The following is a 16,060-nucleotide window of genomic DNA, read 5'->3' on the forward strand; positions in this document are numbered from 1 at the left end:
GTCTGGATGTGTGAACAAGCTCCCAAACTGTTATTATATGCTTCAGAAAATGACTTATGTGCATGTGTGTGCATGTATTTGTGTGTTTGAGTGAGGTTTCCTAGGTAGCCCTTGTTTGGATATAAATGCCTGTGTTTATGGCTGTGTGGTAGAATTAGGAGTGCTCGTTGCTAACTTGTTATCCTACAACTAGAAAACAAACACTGCAGGGGAAGAAAGTGTAGACCAGCGGCGGTGGCATAAGCAGGTGCGGTGTGTTAAGTTTACTTTCATGTGTTTGCTTTCATATGTCAAAATAGGCTGTATGTACAGTAAAATAAACATTTCAGCACCCTGCAAATAAAACAAATAAATAAAAAAAAAAAAAGATGTGGAGACATTTCATTCAATAACTTTTGCTGGTGCTGTGTTCTACTTTTGACTCTGTTACTGCTCACAGAAGAAATATGTCATGAAATTGACCCAGGGATGTTTTGCCTGCTAAGAGTCAACATGACAAGATATTAATTAGCAAGCAGCTAAAAAACTGCTCTTATCTGTAGCAATAAGAGCTGCTTTTCACAGTTTCAAAACCTGAAAGGCCGGCAGGCTCCAGGTAAGGCAGAAAACCGGGCTCATGATTGTTGCAACTGTTCAAGGATTAGAGACTGAAAATGCCGGCTCCTAAAGGTCAGCAGAAATGTCTGAGCTGTTGTACGTGCCAGCATGTGATGGCACAGTGAGCATTTTCATTCATTTTCTTTCCACACTTGGCTCCATGCAACTTTGTAAACAACAAAAATTAATCAAGTGGAAAGATTACAGTTTTCACACACTGGAAAAAATCCAGCACATATTACAGATGCGCAATTACAAGGGGACATAACATGATTTCCATGAAGTGATCTATTAATAGCAGCTATACTGAAAATGGTCCAGATGTCCATGAGAAGCTGATGTGGAATGAAAGATGAGCCAGATTGAAATCAGAAAAAAATGTAATGACTTACAGTATTATAGGTCCTTGAATGTACCATGACTTGGCAAGTTAAGAAAATAATAAAAAAAAATGTAAAACAGCTTTACCACAAATGCAGCTAAATGCTGGACAATAAGCTTAAGTGTCTGGGTGGACAACTATGGAGATCTTGCTCACTAAGCTTTAGTGCTTTTGTTTACTGTAGATTAATATAATGGACAAACATAATGGTACCATTATATTAAAAGAACAGTTACTCCCTGTTCTGTGACCTGGTATGAAACACAGTTCCTTAGGCTTGAACTATGGCACGACTGGGGGCTAATTTTGGGTTAGATGTGAGGTCATTAAAGGTTTTTTGCTTCGCTTCGTGTACCACCCGAGCCTTTATTATTGTTTTAGTCCACCCCTGCTTACTATATGACAGAACATGCATTCTGTTGGAGTTTGCATCTCTGTTTTGTGTTAATTTCCTGTTTGTTTCCACCACATTTTCAGCTGTTGCTGAGACTGGCACGGAGCTGTTAACAAATGTGTTTTTAACTGAGTGGCAGCATCCTGACGGAGGAGGAGAGAGAGAGAGACAAGTTAAAGAGGACTGAGTCAGAGAAGGGGAAGGTACGAAGGATTAGTCAAACATGTAGGGTGTTGTAAACAAGATGGAAAATACCAGGCGTGAATGCTAAAAGATACAAAAAGAAAATGATTATTTCACATCATTAGTGCTTAATTCAGCTGGCAACTTTCGGTGCTTCCGTGTCTTTAAATGCTTGAATGTCATCTGTTGCGTGTATGTATTTGTTACACTTTAGGACCTTTTCCAGTTCCAATTTATTATTTTCAGCTGAACTGCATGTCACCAAGCTTTAGAGCTTTTGTTGTAACTGACACTTTCAGCACCTAAAGTTCTTTCATTGCTTCTGTTTCAGCAAGCAGTTCCTTTGTGTCAGTCCTTTAAATCTGGTACAATTATAACACAATAATTTACCATTGAAATGGATATTACACTACACTACAAGTATTAAAGCTAATTTACACAAGCCCTACTCTGAAAAACTGTCACAGAGTTAACACTGTCTGTGAAGCTGGATTTAAAAGGTAAATGTTTAAAGTTTCCGTTTTTCAGCCCATGTCTAGCGGCATGTTGTGTGAGTACAAAGTGTGATTTCCCTGGTTGGTTGGCTGGTTGCTGCTAATAGACTTACTTTCTTTTATGCTAGCTAACTAGTGACAGAAGTGATAATTCAATGCAAAACAAGGAAAATAAAACTAAAAAGCAGTCTAAGGGGGTCACTGGTACTCAGTGTTGGGTAAGTTACTTTAAATAAGTAACTTAGTTACATTACTAGTTACTTCTATCAAAAGTAACTCCGTTACTTCAAGTTACTCGTTACTTTCAAAGTAACTAGTTACTAGGGAAAGTAAATTTGGTTTTACTCAGAATTCTCTTGTTAATGTGTTGCTTCCATAACTTTGCCAGTCTTCTAGCTTGCTTACTTGCCACAAGTGCCCTGTGCCACCTACCAATAGAAAGGAAAAAATAATGTGCATATTTCTACGAGAGAAATCCCACGCCTGGACCGTCATTGACCGCTGCCATGATTCTAGCCTACGTCACAGCATGATGTGCGCTTTTTACATCCAACACAAAAACTGCAGTCGTGGTGCTTTCGATTGTACTCAGAACTCGGAAATTCTGCCTTCCGAATAGGAAGATGTAGGTAACACCAGACTGAAGATGGGCTGCATACAGGGCTGGTTTGGGACAAAAAATTGGCCCGGGCTTTTTGACTAGCCATTATAGGAAAAATCATAAAGCCTTTGAATGAAAACAAACGCTGTTGTGACAGTGATGTACACTGTTTTGATGGTATATATGTATCAATCTATCAATCGTTTGTTGTAAGATTCAGATAATTATTTTTTAAAAGTGAGACATTTTAAATGAGAATAAGAAAGAAAAGTATTTCTTTGTGCCCCTCTCTCCCTGTTAATGCCCTAATTGCCCCCCCCCCTGGCAAAACTTTGCTAGATCCGGCCCTGCACAGTTACCAGCTGTCAGCTACATAAAAAAGGATCCTGGTGTATTTGTTTCTCAGAAACAGAGATCATCTTCATGTTTCCCTCTCACCAAATATCCAAACCGACATCATGACCAGCAGGTTTACAGCTGTGGCTCCAGCAAACATCAGCTGATAATAGAAATTAATATTAAATAAACTCTAACAACAGCTGATCAAGCTTAAACGTGCTGCTGTTGTTTAACGCGACATCGGCTGGTTTCCTCTTTCTGGCGCAAAGCGGGCGATAAACAAACAAGAGAGAAAAGCCGATCAGCTGATCATTGATCAGTTTTCATGATTGAAGTAGAAACAGGAGAGGGAGGGGAGAGAATGAGAGAAGAAGAGGCAGCTGTGCAGCTCCACCTTTGTGTCTTTTTCATTGTAGCTGAAGTACCGGACAAACTGTGTTCCTTTTCACCTCAATACGAAACGCGTAATATTTTCTCTGAATACGAGACGATTCTGTTTTTTACGGGACGGTTGGCAACTCTAATAATTAACCTTATGAACAAAATAAAGTTCAACGGTTCATCATTAACTTCATAGCACCCACCCAGCTGTATAGAAACTCCATCATGCTAGCTAGTACGCAGTACGGAAAAAGTCAGCACAACGAAAATAAACTCCACCTAAACTTGGTTTATATCTGACCCAGATAGACTGCAGGTCATAACTTCTTACCTGAAGTTCAGTTCACACTCGGACCGATGGCCGCCTCGGGTCTCTCATCCACCTGCTGGCCTCCACCACTTGCTAATGTTACTGAATCTGTGGAAGCTCCGCGATAGCCACCACCCGAAGTAACGAATAACGACCATATCTAAATCCCAATAACGATTAACACGTTCCTGATTTTGGCATAATAACTAGTTACTGTGCTCGTTACCACAATAATAACGTAGTTACTGTAACGCATTACTTAATAACGCGTTAGTCCCGTGCTGCAATGAGTTTTATATTAAAAAACAATGCCATACTGTCCACCCTCACTCTGTCCCTTAAACAGTAAGTGATTCTTCATTGTTGGCTAGCAGCATTGAAATGGCACAATCTACCTGTTAGCCACAAGTACTGTGTGGAGAAGAGCCTGTTTAAGTCAGATGCTTTTGTAGTTCACCAGACCGACCACAGATCCCAGTGGCACAATCAGCTGGCCACTAACTATAAAGAGATCGCTTCTCAGACAAATATATTTTCTCACTTTGCATCCATCCTTTAAACTGCTTCCATATTGCTGCCAGGGTAGGATATTATCCTTGGAAGCATGTTTGATTTCCTTCTTGTCCATGCCCCTTTAAAAAGACTGACCCTAAATGACACAACTGTTGCCTGCAGGTGATTTATGCTGTAAGGTAAAGGCCCTACAATAATACAGACAAAAACAGTCAACAATCATATGACACCCTATAAGCAAGCTTTGGTGACTGTAGGAAGGAAAAACTCCAGGGGAACAGGAAGAAGCTCCGGCAGAACCAGGCCATTTGGGGCAATCTGCTGCCAAAAGTTGGGGATCATGGGAGGAAGACAGAACAAAGACAGTGCGGAAGAGAGCTTGAGATGAATAATAATTAATGATTAAATGTAGAGTGGTGTAAAAACACATACTGAGTGAAAAAGGTAAGAGAGAAACACTCTTGGGAAGCCTCCGCAGCCTACACCTATTGCAACATAACTTAGTAATGTATCTTTATCAAAAAGGAAACTTAAAACCTAATCTTAAAATACTCAGAATACTGATGCTAAGACTGATGGGGAATACTTTTCCACAGAATAACTTTTTTTTTAAAATTCCCATCCATCCCATCCATTTCTTTTTTTCCCCCACTTACCAGTCATGACAACAGCAGGCTAATCATAGAAGCTGAGACTTCCTTCCTCCTACACATCTCCAGGTTATCTGGGGAAATGGTGACACATTCCCATCCCAGCTAAGAGATCTAATCTCTCTAGTGAATCCTGGGTCTACCTCAGGGTTTCCTTCCGGTAGGATACCTAAACCCTCAACGAGAATGTACCCTGGAGGAATAACATGCAGACTCCCACCTAAAAACCAGCAGTTTCCGACTTTGATTGATAACATAAGAAAAAAAAAACCCCTATGTGACAGTGGAGAGCATATTTAATTACTTATTACATTTTTTTTATAGATGTTCCTTCAAGATAAATCACAACCATGGATGAAAAATGGGAAAGGGGGAAAACACTTCCAGTAGGGAGCTGGTTGCCAATCTTTCCTTGATAACCAAAAACTATTTGAACCTGCTCCCAACTGTTAACAGATTGTGGTGCCAGTCATGGATTTGCATTCATTTTTTACAGTGTAGATTTGATTTTTTTTTTTTCATTCCTTTTCTTTCTCTGTTACTTTCTCTATGTTTGTCTTGTTTAACTTTGGATGCCATTTTTTCAGTGCATACATTTCCTCTATTACAATGTTGCTAACACCTGTTTTGCACTTCTTTGGCTTTTTGGGGGTTTTTTTTATCTTCAAAAGTTTGTGCACATATAGTATGCTAAGTACAGTGTTATAGTACACAATATATAATTTGTTATCACCATTAAAATTTATTGTTAAAGAGAAGCTAAAATTGTAGACAAAGAGAAAAATGTAAACATATTAATTAAAGCAAACACACACAAATGTAGACAAACGATATGCAAATGTTCACACATACTACAGTTGATGGTGAAAGAAAGGCAGGAAATTAGGGAGAAGCAGCTGTCGGGCCATTAGCATAGCATCGTGTGAACACCTGAGTCCTGAGCTGGATGACAGCCAGAAAGACAAGCCTAATAAAGAATTCTCCAAAATGAGATAATCATTACACACATCTGGACATTTTTTAATTCATTTCAGGCAACCAGATTACATTAACAGTACATGCTGTTGTTGTTGAACATGGAGCTTGCTTTTTTTGCTGTTGTTCTTTTTAATAAGGCAAATGTGTCTGTGTGTGTGTGTGTGTGTGTGTGTGTGTGTGTGTGTGTGTGTGTGTGTGTGTGTGTGTGTGTGTGTGTGTGATAGATTATTTTGGAGACATAGTACAATACATATGTTTCCACAGGTACACTATGGGATGTCAGTTTCCCTGTGGGGCACACAAACATTTCCCCAAAGAGAGACTAAGTTACACAGTCTGAGTAAGAGAAGTTGGAAAAACTTAAGAACACATGTAGCTCTAGCTTATCGGCAGGTTAGAATAGCTTTCAGTTAAGATTACAGTTACAGCATGGTGACATCTAGGTTAGAAGAGAATGATTGATGCCAAGGCAGCTTTAATATGACATGAGTTATTGTTAATCTCTGGCTCTTTTCCACAGTGTGTCTTTTGTCCCATCTTCCTCCCCTCACCCCCACCATGTCTGCCCCTCCCTGGTTCTGTCAGAGGTTTCTTCTTGTAAAAGGGGAGTTTTTCCTTCCCACTGTCACCAAGTGCTTGCTCAGAATTGGTTGTCTGATTGTTGGAGTTTCTTCTGTAGTGTATAAATAAAGAGGGCATGTCCACACTAATATGTTTTTGTTTGAAATCGCATCTTTTTCTCTACGTCTTGGCCTTCCGTCCACACAGACGGCGTTTTTGGTCAAGGAAAATGCAGCGCATTGAAAACGCTCTCCAAAGTGGATACACTTGAAAACGCCGTTTTCGTGTCGCAGTGTGGACAGCAACCCCGGAGCCTTTTCGAAAACGATGACGCATTTTAGTCATGTGATGCAGTCATGAGACCAATTAAACTAAGATAGCGGAGGGCATTATACAGCAGTTGGTTTGTTTGCTCTCAATTTTGGCAGCCCTGTTAAAGATTAATATCAGTCTGTACATGCTCCAGATAGCTTTTCTTCAAGTTCTTTAATTCTCACTCGCTTTTGCAACTTTGTACTTTTGTGTTACTCGCAGCAACAACTCCACTTCGTTCTTAGTCCATTTAAAACACTCTGTGCTTTTCCTCAAAGTTTTGCAGCAATGTTTCAAAGAGCCAGAAAGTAAATAAACAGCAGACAGAAATGAGGCAGGTCTAATCGTCTTGCGCTTCACGCATGCGCAGTACTGGAATGTAAACGTTTTCGGCTGTTTCAATGTGGACGCACAACTCTGTGAAATTGACTAAAACGATAATGTGGACGCGGAGTGTTTTCAGACGAAAACGCTGTTTTCAAATTTATCCGGGCTAGTGTGGACTTGGTTGCATTCGATTTGATTCTCCAACTCTGGTGTGATGGTAGAAGCACTGTGTTACATAAATTCTAGGAACATTTCATTATAGCATAAAGCTGATTAAAATTTGTGTTTATTTGTGGTAACCCTTCAATGTTTGGGCCATGAGCTTCTAGTTGGATGTGCTCAGAAAACAGCCAGTGATCTTGTTCCTTACCTCATGACGTAAATATTGCCATCATATAATACAGAGTGACTGTTACATGGGACAAAATTCCCAGGGGTACAGTCATTTATCTGTCTGTCCTAAGCTCATTGTTACTGTGCTCACATGACTCTTAAGCTCCTTCACACTTATAATTTTATAATGATAAAAAACATGTTTTCTGGAACAATAACAGAAGACTTTAAGGCTGGAGAAAAACTAAAGCTACGAAGGAAACAAGTACAGAGCACGGATTCAGTTTATTTTTTGTACGTCAGTGGTCTGACATGGGTACCCCTCCTTGCTTTTACCTGACAGTATGGCTTCCACCAAGTCACCCTCCTGGATCTGAGAAGCAGAGCGCAGTAGCTGCAGCACGTTGTCTGATGTAGGATCATGACGGAATAGGAGGATCTTCTCGTACATCCCATAGAAGCCGCACTCTGGTAACTAACAGAGACAGAAAGGCATATTATCTCAGCAAAATCTGTATTTCAAAAAAAGTTATGTTAGTTGTAACTACGTCTTTTTCATAATTGCTAATATGGGGATTTGTTGATCGTATAACCATTCTTTATCATAGTTTTGAGTAACTTTGTACTCATTGCATATCTGCATTTGGTCTAGTATGTCCACTTTTTCTCTTTATAACAGTTTTCTGTTATTTTCTCCTTATGGTCATTTCATGTGGATATTTTGTGTCTCTGTACGAGCTTTTTATCTGTGCACAATTGGTTCCTGCACAAAGCTGTGAATCAGGACAATGTCATCAGTTGACTGCTCTGAAAATAAAAACATTTTACACACAGACTTTTAAAATAGCATGAGCCTGTCTTTCTACTGCGATCACGTCAAAGTAAATTCAAATTTGAGAGAGCTGATGAAAAGAGACAAAAAAATGAAGAGTAGTGACGCAGAGAAAGAGAAGAGCTTTGATCTCTATCAACAGATTAATAATAGACTGAGATTATCATCAGAAGGAGATGGACAGACCGATCTCACCAAATAAATTAACACAAATACAATGATGTTGTAAATTTGCAGAGACAGAACTCTATCAAAGATATTCATGTTCCTAATTGTGTTATGATGATATAATAACAAACAGCAGCCTGATAGTCCTCCTACTATTTGACAGTAAATTTGATTCAAATCTACTACTTTTAATTCAAACTGCTACATTTTTGACAGGCTTCCATTTCAGGAATACAAAATCTGTATTAAAGCTGCATATATTATATTATATCAACATCATCTATTACTGGAAAACAATGTTACTTTTATTTTGAAAGTTTAGTTTCTGCTAACTATCGTCTCTTTTACATATCATGTGACGTTGTGGTAGTGATGGATGGCATTCGGCTGTTTCCATTGTCAGATCAAACTCCAACTGCCTTAAAGTGCTATTCCCACTAACTGTACTGCTACCAGTTCTGCTGGAAACCATGCAGGCCATGAAATTGAAAAAATTAATAATAATAATAATTAATAATAAAATAAATAAAAAGGACCAAAGCAACGAGAGACTAGGGGCACAAATGTATGAGTAAGAGATGCAAAGTAACCACAGAGAAACACACAACAAAGTGGAATAGATATGAAACCCAACTCTAGAATCTGTAGCTGTTCTTTCTATTTCAGTCTTTGGTTCCTCTCTGGTGGGTGGGGGGCAATTCACAGGTCTGTGCCCAGGGACTATCTGTCTCATAATCACTGGATACAGAAGACGATAACACTGCAGGAGAAGTTTCAGATGTTTCACTTAAATCGCTAAAAGTGTTGGAGTTGCCAAAGTGCTAAAAGGTGTTAAAATCAGTAAGACTTCAAGCCTCGACTCTACATGGAGTTGTCACTTTAAAAACACAAACAGAAGATTAATTGCTCAAACTAGTCCCCACAAAGACAGGTGTATGTGAGCAAACGCACAAACGCAGCCGAGTGTAACCACAGGAAGTTAAAGGTGCAGTTCGCTGTTATGTTAAAGATCGATGAGGCACTGCTGAAAGGAGCAACACATTGACCAAGTGTAGAACACCACTGAGATTGTTATCGACCACAAAAACACACAAACACTCTTCCACGGTAGAAGAAGACACACACACCATAGCATACAATAGCATACATGAAAACAAAGATTTATATCAAACTTCTATTTTTTTTTTTACATACGTCACTTCCATTGCTACATATATGTGGTCAGACCAAATCAAATTTTTTTAAGATACCACAGCACTGAAATGTGATTGAAAGCATCCATTTTTTCCAGTTATGTGGTTAGGAAGTCATTGTTTTCTTTCTTTCTCCTTATAAATTATAAAATTATGAATTCAGCATATGTATAAGGATTACCCACGAGTGCCATACACCTTGTAGTATTCATTTTCTTCTACTCTTGGATCTGTCTGGTAGTCAGAAAACTGAATATTTGATGTACGACGTGGAAGTTTTATTGGAGTAACCTACAGTTAGTGTGTCACTGCAGCTACAGCTATTTTTCTGCCTTTTCTTTCTGGCTCCTTCATGATCAGAAACTTGTCTGTGTGAGCAAATATCAGAGAAGGACAGACACTGTATATTTGTGTGTTTTTTGTGCACTAGATTTTGAGTAGCAGTGAGTAAGGATTTGGCAATGGTATGAACTCCTTATCCATATTTAAGTTTTGGGAGTGAAAATAAAGTCACACAGCGGCACTACTACCTTGGTAAGTAATGTTAGTTTTTATTTTTTCTAAATAAGCTCTAAAAATACTGGAATGTTGTGTCCCCCTGATTTTACTCTGAAATTTCCACCTATGGTGGAGGCTATGGGAGTACAGAGAAGTTACTGTCATTCCCAGAAAAACACTCTGATATGGACATGGTCATGCGCTCAGGCGCTGCTGTTAACATGAGCCTCAGTCTATAGAGTGACTCAGAGTGTGTCAAAACAATATCGGCGCACCATTACAGCAGCAGCAGCGGTCAGAATGAATAAAGGTGGGGAGGATTCCCTGCATTCATATCATTTACACCAAATTATCCAGTTTTGATGAGCCACTGCCCTCAGTATCTTCTTCTTGGCCGAGTGTGTTCTTCTTCTACAGCAGTCCATCTTTAGTGTCCCTTGTACCTGAATTACTGTTAACATTCTAGTCATTATTGTTTGACTTCTGCCATCAACAAGATATTTTGCCCACATTAGCATCACTCCTTGAAGCTGACATGCAAGAATTAGCAGTTTCTGTCACCCTAAATGATGAATTTCAAGGACAGCAGTAGGAGAGAGAAGGGTGAGGAGAGGAAACAGAGAGGAAAGAAGTTGAAAATGAGGTACATAAGAGCAAGAACATAATAGAACAAAAAAGTGGAGACGCTTTATCATACTGCCCTGAACCTTCCTTTCGATCAGCACGCTTGCATCATTATGTGTGTGTGGTGTCACCATAGCAGCGGTGTCGCCGTTGTTGTCATGGCAACAGGAATTCAGGGCCGATTCCTTTCCATCTCCTCCAGCTCTCTTTATCCAATTCAGCTCAGTTCAAGACTTCCTGTGCTGAATATGTTGAACTACAGCATCGTGGATGCTGGAGCCTGACTGACTGTTCTCTTAACATCTTGTTGTCCAACAAATATCTCTAAAGCAAAATAAAATTTCTTAAATTAAGAACATGTGATAAAGGTCCTGATGTCACTTCCTCTATAATTTTCGCCATGAGCTTATTTTATTTCCCCAAATTTTTAAGGCATGTATTCTCATTTTTCTAATCTCTTTACTCCAGACCATGCCCTGAATCATTGTTCCAATTTTTAGGACTACTGATGTATTGGAGTTAAAGTACTCCTCACTATCAGATTCTGAAGTAGAAGTTAATGTTTGTATATACTGAAAAATGCTAATTTGACAGTGAATTAAACTTAGCAGAAAAAATATATATTTATGAATGAAAAACTGATTCAATATTTTGGTTTTACATGATATGGGCTCACCACCTGCAGGAGGAATCATAAGGGTTGGGTGCAGTGTTTGGTTGCAGCCATTGAGGGTCAAACTTTGGCAATACGATCCCCAGCAGAGAAGGAAGGAGTCTTAGGTAGTGTGTGAGGTTAAGAGTTGGATTTACCTCAACACACAGCATGGGTTTTAGAACCAGTCTCCTAGAGGAGGGGCTGGACTTTGTTCTAGTCTGAATTTTCCATCAGTGAAAATTCTTGACATTCTTGCTGGCGCCCGTGTAGTAATTGTCAAACCAGTAGGCAGACAACAGAAGTGAAGGTAGCCGTCAAGCTAAATGAGTCTTTGGTGTGGTACTCAACAAAAAGATATTCAACCAAGCAGTGTGCAGCTCTTACAGTAGCCGAATCACAAGCCGAATCAAAATAGTAGGGGTTCAGTGAGGCCATGGAACAAGACTTTCGGTCAATCTTGAAGCTTCCATCCATCCATTCTCTTTTACTTATCAAATTCAGAGTTGGTGGGGGCTGGAGCCTATCGCAGATGCCATAGGGTGAAAGGCAGGGTACACCCTGGACAGGTCGCTAGTCTGTCACAGGGCTAACGCAGAGAGACAGACAACCATTTTCACTCACATTCACACCTATGGGGTATTTAGAATCACCAATTAACCTACGCCCATATGATGAAATCAGAGTACCAAGAGGAAACAGAAAAGCCCAGCAAGATGATAGATTCAAAACTAGGGCCTTCTTTGTGTGAGGCAACAGTGCTAACCACCACAGCAGCATGTTCCCCTGGTCTCCAAGCAATTCAGGGAAATTATCAGGTTATTCCGAAGGGGAATACAGTTCTCTAATCACACAGTATATAATGTGTGCAGGGTGCTGTTAACTTCAACTCAGGAAGGTCAAAGGGATACTTTGAGGATCTCCTCAGTTCTTCTGTAGCAGAGGCGGAGTCTGGAGATGAGGTGGGTGATTTGCCCATCACTGGAGGTGAGGTCACTGAAATCGTTAACTCCTTGGCAGAGATGGGCAGTAACGCGTTACTTGTAATGCGTTACTTGTAATGCGTTACTGTAATCTGATTACCTTTTTCAGGTAACGAGTAAAGTAAGGGATTACTATTGCAAAAACAGTAATTAGATTACCGTTACTTTCCCGTAGAAACGCTGCGTTACTGCGTTACTAAAACCATGATTTTTTTGCAAGAATGTCTCATGACAGTGACGTAAGCGAGTGCGACATTCGTGACAACAGCTGTGTGCAGATCAACAGTGGATCATATATATCGAGTTAAAACTAATAAAACAAGTTTTAAAAAGGGACTTTTCCATTTGATTACATTTTGTATGATGGATTATGTAGAAAAAGTAGAATTGGGCTGAAAGATCTATCGCTTTATCACCTATTCAGGTTGTAAATCGTGTTTTTAAAAAGTAACTAAGTAACTAAGTAATTAATTACTTTTTAAAATAAGTAATCAGTAAAGTAACGGGATTACTTTTTGGGGGGAGTAATCGGTAATTAGTTACTGATTACTTTTTTCAAGTAACTTGACCAACACTGCTCCTTGGTAGCAGAACCCCTTGGGTGGATAAGGCTCACTCTAAAGAGTTCATAAAGGTCCTGGATGTTTTAGGGTTTTCCTGGTTGATACCCCTTTGTGATATCACATGGAGATCTGGGGCAGTGCCTCTGTATTGGCAGACTGAGGTCATAGTTCCCATTTTTAAGAAGAGGGACTGGAGGGTGTGCTCTGCCAAACCACACTACTCAGCCTCAAGGTGTATGTCATAGTACTGGAAAGGAGAGTCCATCTCTTAGCTGAACCTTGAACTCAGGAAGAGCAATACAACTTTTATCCTGGCTGTCAAATGCTGATCCAGCTCAGTGTCCTCTCGAGTGTTTGTGGGCGTTTGCCCAACCAATCCGCATGTGTTTTGCGGACATATGACTGCATCTCTCAGGGGATCCTGTGAGAGATACTTCAGGACAATCAGATGTCTTGGTTGTTGTTACAATCCATTCAGTCCCTATACAACCCCATAGCTTGGTCCACATTGGCAGCAGTAACCCTGAATAACCCAACTGCATTCATAACTTTATAAACAAAGGCTGGATGTGTTTGAGGAACAAACACTGCAGTGTGCTACCTGTTCTTTTTCAGCAACTGACATGTTTTTCACAGCCGTTGTAGGTTCAACTGTTTAAACAAAAAAGCAAAAATAAAACCAAACCAAAAAGTTTTATCAATCAATAGGCCAAAATTTGTCACAAATACTGAATGTAGTACTTTAGTAAGTTAGGTTCAGCTATGCCCCATAATAAGCTGGTTACCTATCCAGGATGTACCCCACCTTTTTCCCTATGACAGCAGAAAAAGGGCCCAGGACCCTCATGACTAAATTGGATAAGTGGTTAAAAAACAATAACTCATGGATCCGATCCATGGACTCATGGATAGATCTTTTTTTTAATGGAAACTGTGTCCATCTTGTCTAATCAATATATCAATATATAATGTCTACTTAAAAATAACAGTTATATATTTTAACTGAGGTCAGTTAACCCATCCATTCTCTTCAGGTTATCCTCATCAGGGTTATTGACATAAGCCCATAAGACAAGAGGCAGGGTATATCATAAACAGGTAGCCAGTGTGACCCAGGGATAACACAGACAACCATTCACACTCACAATCACACCTATGGACAATGTAGAATCAACAATTACCTATCCCCACTTGGGAGGACGTCAGAGTATGGGAAGAACATGCACACTCCACAGAGAAAGATCCCAGTCACACGGTGAAGTCAAACTCAGAACTTACTTGCTGTGAGGCAACAGTGCTAACCACCGTGCCTCTGTGCTGTAAAGATTTTATGATTAGGCAGATGGGCTTAAAAAGCCGTACCAGAAAGGGGCAAACCCTTTAGTCCAGCATGTACTTAATTAAATATAGAAATACGTATCTATTTTTATCTCAGCACAAGAAAAAAGCACAAGAATGATCAGTGACATTAATATCAACTGAATCCTGTTAGGTTAGCTAATTCTAAGGACCTGCTGTCACTGAGCCATCACTGATATTATTTAGTTATTTTATTTGTGATGGTGCTGCTAAGGAACACGGGGGTGTTAAAAGAGCCCATGGATGCTGTTACATTTGAACATAAAGACAGCAATCCATCCTTATAACATAATGAGGACAAGAGTAGGCTGTCACTATAAAAACAGAACATGAAATAATCTTCAAATGTGCATGCACTTGTTTTACTTGTAGGAACTTGAATCCATATGTGGAACTCGACTTCAAAGTCAACCCAATGCAGAAAACTACATGTGTGGTATTTATAAAAATTAATGTTCCTGCAAAGGTGAGTAAAATCTACAATTAGCTCCTTAACAACACAACAAGACTGCTATCAAAAATGATTTAAAGTCTCAGTCTAAATGCATTACTATTTGTAAATTTTGTAAACAATTTAAAGTTAAAACTTAATAGCAAATAAGTATGAGACATCTAAATAGTCTAACGTGTAATTTGGTTGCTTACGTGCCTATAAATAATATGAATAATATATGTTAATCAGATTATGCACCACTGCATGATTTTCATTTAAAAAACAAAACAAAACAAAAAACAAAATATTTATTTTTTATAAAAGGGCATCAGACCAGACCCATGGCAGTGTGCATATGCACATTATCAGGTTAAACTTTGTCCAACAGCTTTTTAAAAAATTTCTACTTGATAGTGAAAATTAAATTTTACAAAACACAAGAATGATCGGTTACAAATGTGAAAAAAAAATACATTTTTTAAAATAATGGAAGACAAAATGAGATGAAGAGAAGACGGAAGAATAAAGAGGCATGAATGGATAAATAAAAAGTAAGGAGATGAAAGAGAGCAAGAGCGAGGACAATGACATGGACAGAAAACACACATACATCTGTTCATCTTCTGTCTCATTCAAAGTGTGTGTGTCTCATAATGGCCCTCAGAAGGACACTTCACAGCTGCAATCATCATCAGTTGCCAGGCAACAAGGAGAAACCACTACCGACAGAAACACAGCACACTCGGCTTCATTATTATTGTTACAGAGTGGCAGAGGCGCGTGTGTGTGCGTCCATTGTGTGTGTGTGTGTGCATGTGTGTGTGTCTGTGGTATATGGTAAGAAAACCAATCCTTGGTGAAACCCAAAGTCTTTTCTGGCATGCTATATCATAATGTTCATAGAGCTGTTCATTACATTACCATTGACCACAGTGCATGGTATGTTTTTGAACAAGACTGAAAAAAACGTTCATACCAACATCACTTTTAAACTGTGCAGACTGTGGTGCTATGCTGATGCTAATATAACAACTTCCCACATAGCAAGTAGGTCTGGCCCGAATCTGGTATCAAGCTGGCACTGCTGGCTGACTTCTGGCATGATAAGACGTATGTCATCCAGATATGGGCCAGGCCTGGCATAGATGGCACTGTCTATGTGATGGCATGCCACATCTGGCTCGATTGTGGTTTGGGTTATGTGGCCCAGTCTCATAGAAAACAGGCCTCTGGCATCAAGCTGGCACTTCTGACTGACTGGTGTCATGGCAGAGTGTATGTCAGCCAGATGTGGGCCAAGTCTGGCAATGATGCCACTGTTTATGCGATGGCATGCCATATCTGGCCCGATTATGGTTTGGTTTATGTGGCCCAGGCCCATAGAAAACAGCTCTGGCTGG

At 39.6% G+C, this 16,060-nt stretch overlaps 1 protein-coding gene across 1 annotated transcript in view; it reads right to left on the reverse strand.

Moving 5' to 3' along the window:
- The window catches only part of prkd1 (protein kinase D1), a 79,227-nt gene that overhangs the window by 51,186 nt on the left and 11,981 nt on the right, over positions 1 to 16,060 (reverse strand). The window contains exon 3 of the mRNA XM_085391703.1: positions 7,692 to 7,830. Within this exon, the coding sequence (XP_085247829.1) occupies positions 7,692 to 7,806 (115 nt within the window). The 5' untranslated portion in view covers positions 7,807 to 7,830. The remainder of the gene's footprint in view (positions 1 to 7,691; positions 7,831 to 16,060) is intronic.

Source organism: Rhamphochromis longiceps, linkage group LG19 (genome assembly GCF_057381845.1).
Source record: "Rhamphochromis longiceps isolate RC_006_pf linkage group LG19, R_longiceps_female_GT1.1, whole genome shotgun sequence".
In the NCBI taxonomy this organism is placed as follows: domain Eukaryota; kingdom Metazoa; phylum Chordata; class Actinopteri; order Cichliformes; family Cichlidae; genus Rhamphochromis; species Rhamphochromis longiceps.